The 9133-nt window shown below is 39.8% G+C and overlaps 1 protein-coding gene across 1 annotated transcript; it reads right to left on the reverse strand.

Annotated features, from left to right (window-relative positions):
* Positions 1–242: 242 nt before the first annotated feature.
* On the reverse strand, positions 243–4334 carry chst1 (carbohydrate (keratan sulfate Gal-6) sulfotransferase 1). Its single transcript, XM_005752439.1, has 2 exons — positions 4024–4334; positions 243–2411 (listed from the first exon to the last, which is right to left on the reverse strand). The coding sequence occupies exon 2, from the start codon at positions 2363–2365 to the stop codon at positions 1079–1081; it is 1287 nt and encodes a 428-aa protein (XP_005752496.1). The 5' UTR covers positions 2366–2411; positions 4024–4334; the 3' UTR covers positions 243–1078.
* Positions 4335–9133: the final 4799 nt, after the last annotated feature.

Consider the following 9133-nt stretch of genomic DNA (forward strand, 5'->3'; position numbering starts at 1 on the left):
GTAAAATTGGAAAGGCACAAACATATCTTCCTCAGTTATGAAAGTCATATCTGTAAATAAACATAGGAGCATCATGGACTGTCTAAGGAGCCGTGCTTTCGTTTTATTGAGAAAGAATCCAGGAGCTGTTCCTGCCCAAGCAATGTTTTCTGTTTTTATAAAGTCCTACTTATCAGGTGCCATCAAAACAAGTGTGTATGTTTTAAATGATGATTTAACGCTACCAATGGAGAACAGTGCCATAAACAATTTAATTAAAGAAAGAACAGGCTGTGTAAAATTTCACACTGCAAATAATTCAGATTCAATTGACTCGACATATTAAAACATAAATAAATTGATAAATAAAAATGGGGAAAACAATGGTTCTTCATAAGAATGCTCCAGTCTCTACATAGAGTCTGCGTTTTTTTAATGTTCTTGAGAATTAGCACATATTCTCTTACAGTAATGAAGATTTCAGCATTACCTTTTATTTGTGTGTGTTTGTGTATCGCAGATGGTTGTAAATCCTCTGATGAAACGCTCGTGACCTCCAATGGGATTCTGGTCCCTTTAACTTGAGAGCCTATTAATTGTCTGCAATTATCCTTTGAAAGCGTGGCATCTGTCAGAAGTATCTCTTCTCTTCCCTCATGGATAGAAATGCCATAGTGGTAAAGGTTGACTGCGACATTCACCATTTATTGCACAGTAGGATTTGTACAGTCAATCTTTTGCCATTACAGGGCTAAAAAAATGTCTCTTGCTCTCTTTTTTTGCCAAAGAACATCTTACTTTTCTCAAAACAACATCAACTTGCATACAGACAGCTGATGAAGACGGTACCGTCTGGATTCTACTGATGGACAAAACTAAATCATGGGACATTTGTAAACTAGCCTGTTTGATTACTTTGTATTTAAAATGTGCTGTTTGTAACATTGGGGAGTCATCCATAATTCCCTTGGTGCATTCAAAATCTTTAAAGTTTAGTGCAAATTTGAGGAAACAAAAATACAGAAATCAAACAAACAAAGGACCTTATAAGGCAACAATTATAAATATATCAAAAATAGTCATTAGAGAACTATCTTTGTTACAAAAATGGTACAAAAGTTTTGTCCTGTACCAGTGAGAGGGACATATTTTTCAGTTCCTCCACTGATTTCACAGCCTTGTATCCAAGCTGGTGAAGTACTTTTTGACACACAGTCTGTGTGTATTCCACCATATCAAAAGATAGTTTTAAGCGCCAGCTCTCTGCATTAGCTGCTGAGTCCCTCACCGTACCAAACTTGTGTTTTGCTGAAGGCTCATTGCTGCCCCGAGTGTTTGCATGTATCCAGTCTTCCACATTTTTATCCATAGGCAGCCCCAGAAAGTCATAGATCTCCTTTGTCTTAAGAAGAGGATTTTTCGCTAAATCCTCATATCGAACCAACATGTATTTCCCTTTCAGCCAGTAAGGATGGGTGAGACCAGTTGAAACAGAGCTGAGAAAGTCTTGACAGACAACCGTGAGCTGACTCAAGTCAAGATTATAGGGCCTTCTCCCTGTGGCCCGCCAAATACGCCACAGACGATATGTATCCCTAAATGTCTCAATCCGTGATGACAGGATACCGCGTGGGTCTCTGACGAGCTGAATCACTTTGATATTCAGACGTGGATCTTCAACCAAAGCACGCAGATCTCCAATCTCCGGCACTCGAACAATTTTGATTGCGACATGCCGCTTCTCGCGGCAGGCCTCTGTGGCTAAGGTCATATTGAGGGTTGCACATTTCTTAACACAGTCCCCTTCCTCCACATTAACATCAGCAGGCCCAAAGGCATCACATACAGGTTGCTGGCACAATGCGCGGCTGGCACCACGACGGAACAGTTTGTCTGTGGTGTGGTTCGTAGGTGTTGGCTTGATATAGCTCTCTAAGAAATACAGGTCACAACCGTACAGGCTACGCAGAAGGTCTCGACTGGCCCCCAACATCACACGGCGATCGGCAGCATTGCGGCTATGTGATAGACGTGGAATCAGCGTGGTCTGAACGTGATAAAGAGGTTCAAACAGATAGAAAACCTCTTGGTGCTGGTTGAGCAGCTGGCCAACGAAGGAGGATCCGCTACGCGTGGTGGCCAGGACCAATATGTGCGTTTTTCGTGTGGCATTGATGGAAAAGTAAGGGTAGTCATCACAGCCTCCACCACCTGCTGTCCCCCGCTCAAAGGGAGGTTCGGTCTCCTGGCCCCCCAGGCCACAGTTTTGGGGGCTGGGCAACGGGCACAGCTGAAAAGGCTTGGAGGTGAGTGTTCGGATGGCCGTGTACTGGATGGCAATGGAGGCCAAGGCCAGCAGAATCACTGCCTTCCAGGAACATTGCATGGCTGAACCACTTCATTTAGACACAGCGGTCCATGCCAGGTCCTCCCTGTGAACAAAGAATCTTTTTATTCTAGAAAGGATTTTCTGTATGGCATTGTAAATGTGCAAAAGCCCTCTGATGTTCGTCTGTCTCTTTTTTAATCAAACACAATACTACATGGCAGATCACTTAAACATACAGATTTACAGCGTGCTGTCTATAGATGTATAAGATGGTAATGTAATGAAGTATATTACAATGAAATCTAATTTGAATATCACTATTAACAGCAGTACAACCTGCACTCCAGTTGATTTCGCTATTAAATCTTATGATTATGGCTCAGACAGAATTTCTTTTAGGGCTGTTGTTTAGAGCTTCAACATGAATTATCAAATATAATCCAACCCTTTTTCTTTTTGCATATGTAGCATAATTAAGGAAACTGTAACCTTTTGGTCCTAGAACCACAAAGAAAATACTGCTTGCGATGTGCTCATTTGACCCAACGATGACTCATTCCTAATCCTTCCGTTTGCCTCCTCTTTCTTGCTGCAGTTTAATTTTTGAAAATGAAAAAGCTTTTTTTAAAAGGTCTGAACTCATTATTTTCATTCCAGTTCTATCTGTTCCCAAAACACACAAAGCAGTCTGAAAGCCCAGACTACAGTATTTATATATGATGATCTTCTCTTTGTTTAAATAACATTAAAAAAAACAGCTTGTTCGAGTTGTGTATTTGTTGTTATTGGTTTATAAAAGTTATAGTCTTATAATAAGGCACACAACTCACTTCACCAAGTACTGCAGCACTTCCCATGCATCCTCCCTAATCTCTGTGTCTGTTCTATCATATCTGCATCTAATTCCCGGACCTTGTTTGGGCTGATTGGAGAATCTAAGCATTGCCCTTGTTGGAAAAGACAAAACAGTCTTATATAGCCAGCACAGACATGTAAACAATACTTTCAAGATTTACTGCCAATGTCATGTCAAGGGGAACTGGTGATAGAACTGAAAGTAATACTGAATGTATTAATAAGAATCTGTCACATTAAGGTTTTACCTTTTAAGATACATTGTGATGGACTTGTGCATTGGCATGGGGAACTTAAACAAAAATAAAGACTAACCATCACCACTTCAGAAGCCATGCATGCATGAGAGTCTTGCCTCAGAAGCAGGATGTGGAGGAAAGACATTAAAATAGCAAGTCGAATTAAAATCACCCCCCCCATTAAATGAAAAATAAGACGTATGTTATTCCAATGCACTGACACACTAGAGCTCTCTGCTTGTGTGCAGGGGCTGGAAATAATGACAGCTTACTGTTATACTCTTAACTGTAAAAAACTGCTTTCTCTGACCACCGATTTCAACATGACACGACTCATGCTTGCAGAGAGCACCGGCGCTTTCTTTTCATAGACATTTTAAATTAAAAAAAAAGGGCCCAGTACACTGCAGCGGGAACAGGTTTGGCTTACTGAGATTTTCTGCGATGCAGACATCCTTACCAACGCTGCGCGATAAGGACAATATAGAACAAAACAGCCATCCCACCCAGCCCCAAGTGTTCAAAAATAACCATAGGTGTAAAAGAAATGTCGTGTTAATGTTCAGATTTTAGCGAGATAAAGTAATATTATGGAGTGCGTTCACACTTGTTTCCTTATACCTTGTTGGTAGTTGTAGTATTCTCATGATGTTCTGTGTGCCAATGAATCCCGGCTGGTTTCCATTAGTCCTCAAAACGTTTTCCACTGTGCGCTTCTTCTCGGTCAGGGGAGCATAAATGCGCCACTCACAAGCGTATATTCCATCCAACGCTGGAGCGTCGCTTTTAAGTTGAACGACTGGCTTCAGATAAACAAGAACAAACTGGGAGGGAAAAGTGCTGGATTAACGCTAAGGCGGCTGTGGTGTTTCTAAGAAGCCAGGCGGTGAAGACAACCGGGCTCTCCTTAAATGATGCGCAGAGGCTGAGTGTGTGAGGTACACAAGGACCGACTGTCTGGACCACCCCAAACCCCTCCCCTTTCCACCTGCCTCTCTCTTTCGCTCTCTCTCTCTCTCCCTAACACACACATGCACACACCCAACCTTATAGACGCAACACACACAATCGCCTTTCACGCCGCCAAATTGGTAGCAAGTTCATTATGATTCTATCAGCCATGTCATTTAAATTACATATGTAATAGACTGGTTTTATCATGATATTCATCATGAGTCAGAGTTAGGTACACAATGAAACTGTGGTGTTGGAATTCAGTCGATTTTTTGTAAACTGGTGTAATGCAAACAATGTTAAACCAATTAAAAGGGCGAATCACTTTATTACCAAATAAAGAAATACTACCTATCAAAGCTTTTCTGAAAAAAATGATGCGTGTGATTGACTTGTTATGCCTGCAGCTGCCAGAAGGGGGAGCTCTGGCCAAGATGCCTCATTCTCAAAGCAGCTGCTGAAAGAGCATCATGGTGTTGGTGCAACTTTAATAAATTATCCCCTATTTCAGGAATGAAATGAGTATTTATGTTCTTAAACTATTGGAAACATACTGGCTGAATATTAGGAATGTTTTGAAAACTTTATTTAGGTTTTTGTGACTGCTAGCATGTTGTTAAACAGCTAACTAAGCCAAGTCCTCCGCTGGGTCGTAGCACAGAATGTCATAGGCAATAATATGTACAAAACATACTCTGTGCTTTTTGATTGTTTTGTGTTCAGACACACATAAAGGGTGCAAGGTTTCCAATGTGTGTGTGCCTGAATGGGGCTTATTATCTTTTACTATTTTTCTATGTAATTGATGTGTTTTTAGTTTGTTTATACTAGCTTTTTTTAAGAAAAAGAGGGGGAAAATAGAAAGAATAAGTTGACGTTATTTTAAAGTTTCATGATCTTATCTTTATTTATAGACTATTTTCATACGTTTTTACTTGCTATATTTGATTTCACCTAAATAAAAGTAAAAAAGGGTACATGACACCATACACTGTATGATGTTTACTTATTTCCGACAGAGAAAGTTAAAGGAAAGAAAAAAAGATTACTATTGTCCTGGAGCTGCAGAATTAAATGTGCAACACTGTTAAAATTTTCCAAAGTGAGAGAAGTTTTGTATGTGTGTAAATATTTCTAAACATAACCTTTGTCAATAAAGCTGCTGAAAAACAGGCATTGTGTCTGAGGATCTTCATGGATTTATTCCATTTTCAGGGTCTAATAAATGCAAATATTTGATTAGCATGGAATTACATATTTGAACCTTGTCTTTTGTTCTTGAGCTTTATGGAACTCCTCAGGTTTGTTTAGTTCACTTATTGTTGTTTTGTTGAGCTTTGTTGAGCTGAGAACTTTTCCTGCCGGTGCTCAGAAAATAACAAGCTGAACATCCTTAAAACAAACAAACTCATCATGTACTCCAGGAGGCAAAGACAGGTCCACTCTTCTCTCTTTATAAATGGAAAACAGGTGGAATCTCTTTTCACCTTCAGGTTTCTGGGCACCCACATTTCTGATGATCCCACTTGGACTTACAACACCAATCCCCTGGTAAAGAAGCAGCTGTCCTGAGGAAGAATAACGTGGACCAGAAGCTGCTGCTGGCCTTCTACTCAGTGGAGAGCATGCTCTACTGCCTGGGTGATTGGTACACAGGGGCCACTACTGAGAACAGGAAGGCTACAGAAAGGGTAATTAACATCGCCCCCCAAATCATTGGGTGCCCTCTGCCACCCCTGGAGGCTATCGCCAGATCCTCCTGTTTCAGGAAATCCAGGGCCATAATAGGTGACCCCTTGCACCCCACCCACCACCTGTTTGACCCGCTGCCCTCTGGTCGGTGCCTCGGATCAATCAGGTCCAACACCTTCAGACTCACTAACAGCTTCTTCCCCTGGGCCATTCGGCCTGTTAACAAACACTATTCCCCCACACCCCACCAGTGCCAACCCACCTCACCAGTCTGAGCCATGGTCTGAGTAACTCCTATCACTCATATGGACTATTCAGACCAAACCTTTTCTTTCCACTGCTTCCAAGCACTTATAATGTGTGCCTTTCTCTTACGTTTTCATATATCCCTCTTGTTTGTATGCATTTCTCTTGTTTGCTATTTATTCCTGCCACCTTAATATGTTATTCCAGCACAGTTGGTGTGCAGCACCCACAATTTTGCTATACATGTACAATGACAATAAAGGGCTTTTCTATTCTATTCTATTCTATTCTATTCTATTCTATTCTACATGTCAAATTCTGGCTAAAATTATTTATGAAAAAAGAAGTTTGCCTTTGACATAAATTTGTCACATCAGCGTTACTGCCTGGGGCTCTGTGATTTTGCAAAGCTCTGTCTCCAGGGTATCTGCATTCCACTTGATAAAGAACTGGGTGTGGAGATAATGAACATGATATGAGTTTAAAAAGAGCACAGTGGGTGTTAAAAGGAAGCAGATCTGAAAAACTGTGAAAGAAACATTGAAAATAATAATGAAAAAAAAGTGAATATTGTTAATGAAAGGACTTCAGGAAGGAGGCTACTGCCACCCAATTAAAAATGAGGGCACTTTTTGAAAGTTTGCTGCCTGAATGTTCAACACTATGTCTGGGACAAAGTATTCCTCCCCATTACTGACCAAGTTTTATAAGCACCTACAGGGAACATCCACTGGATAATTTCACTGCTACTGTTGTTGTGAAATGTCCAAATTCACAAGTTTACTTTGGGTTTTTCCAGTCTGCACAGTGACCAGTTATTTGGCTTTTACAAAAAAGACTGTGTGTGTTAATAGTGTAGACTGTCTTTATGTACAATTTGACTTGAATGAGAATTTAATGTCATAAATCTTGGTAATATTAGAAGCTGTTTTGTTTTTGTTTGATTTTTTAACTTCATGTTACCTCAAAGTGGGTCAGTGAGGGATGGAGCCTAAACCAGCATTAGGTGAGATGCCATTGCCAGGTCATCACAGGGATAATGTAGAATATCAGTGTTATGGTCACATTCACACATTACATGGACCAGTCTTCAATTAGGGGTTGACCTTTACATGAACATTTCTGTTAAACACACAGTCTTTAGACAGTCTTGAGATTTTTGCATAACAATTATAAAATATTCATTATCAGTTGCTTGGATCTATGGTAAATGGCCTGTATTTATATAACGCTTTACTAGTCCCTAAGGACCACAAAGCGCTTTACATATCCAGTCATCCACCCATTCACACACTGGTGATGGCAAGCTACATTGTAGCCACAGCCACCCTGGGGCGCACTGACAGAGGCGAGGCTGCCGGACAATGGCGCCACCGGGCCCTCTGACCACCACCAGTAGGCAACGGGTGAAGTGTCTTGCCCAAGGACACAACGACTGAGACCGTCCAAGCCGGGGCTCGAACCGGCAACCTTTCGATTACAAGGCAAACTCCCAACTCTTGAGCCACGATCGCCAGGATCTAAGCATCTAAATATCATCTAAGCATGAACAGAACAGAAATAAAATATCTATTTTATATTTTCCTTTTCAAAATAAAATCAAACACATGCACATAAACGTGGAACACAAGTCCAGCAATTGTGATCCAGTAATGGCAACACGGCAGACAAGGCTGGACTACATCATGAGGGGACTATCTTTAAGTAATAAAACTATATTTTATTTATGGTTCTAGTAAACACACTATTGGGATCATGGCTCGAGGGGAATTGGTTTCACATTTTGCTGAAAGATGACACTGAGGTAATTAAAATATCTAAAGTGGCATTGTGCCAGAGACACAAAGATTTACCCTGAGATGCTGGAGACCTTAGATGTTAATGAGCTGTCACTGCAGATATCTTCCAAATTAAATTTTTACATAGATGTGAAAAAGATGAAAAAAAAAATGCCTTCATTCATAAACTGCACAAAAGGTTGATTAACAGCGACTCCTGAAATGACAGATATGAGTTTTTGTCCACTTTGAATGGAAGAAGATGTGACAGTGGCACAAGTTAAACACGGGACTTCCGCTGTGTTGGACCACTACTGGAAATCAGAATTTAGGTTAAAATATATTAATTCATTGTAATTATGTTAATAAGGGACACACACACACACACACACACACACACACACACACACACACACACACACACACACACACACACACACACACACACACACACACAAACAAAACTTTAATCAAGCAATCTAACAATGTGCGTCTTGTCTTTCTGATGAGGTTAGGCCGTGTCAAAGCAACCTTTTCATTTTTTATTTTAAACTACAGTGAGAATTACACACATTACAAATCTCCAACTTTTATGACTTCTGATTTTTCAGGTATTCAGTGAACAGATTCAGTAAAGTGTGTGCATTTAATTCATCAAAAATGAAACAACCACATTTGAAAAATAAAACCTATACACGGTTTAGCTTAACATAGCTCCATCAATTGCATTTACACGAGAAAGCTCTGAATCATTTACTATAATAAAAAAAAAAAAAATGAAAATTTAAATACAGAAAAACTTAATATATATTTCTAATTAACGTAAACAGACTGTATTGAAATGAAATCCCATGATATGGTAGTAGGTTAGTATATTATATTATCAAAAAATGCATGGGAATATGAATTCCATATGTTAGTATATACAAAATAGTTTGTGCAGAAACTTTGCATTTGATCCTGTTTTATCCTTTAGAATAAAACAAGAAATGTACATACTTTGTATTTATTTATGTTGGCAAAAACACTCATCTTCCCTAATGGTTACAACTATTTACCAT

The sequence above is a fragment of the Pundamilia nyererei genome, unplaced genomic scaffold (genome assembly GCF_000239375.1).
Source record: "Pundamilia nyererei isolate P.nyererei 1_Seehausen unplaced genomic scaffold, PunNye1.0 scaffold00360, whole genome shotgun sequence".
NCBI lineage: Eukaryota > Metazoa > Chordata > Actinopteri > Cichliformes > Cichlidae > Pundamilia > Pundamilia nyererei.

Bases quoted from the DNA above. Each gene is read 5' to 3' on its own strand.
- chst1 (XM_005752439.1), bottom strand. From the start codon at position 2,365: ATGCAATGTTCCTGGAAGGCAGTGATTCTGCTGGCCTTGGCCTCCATT.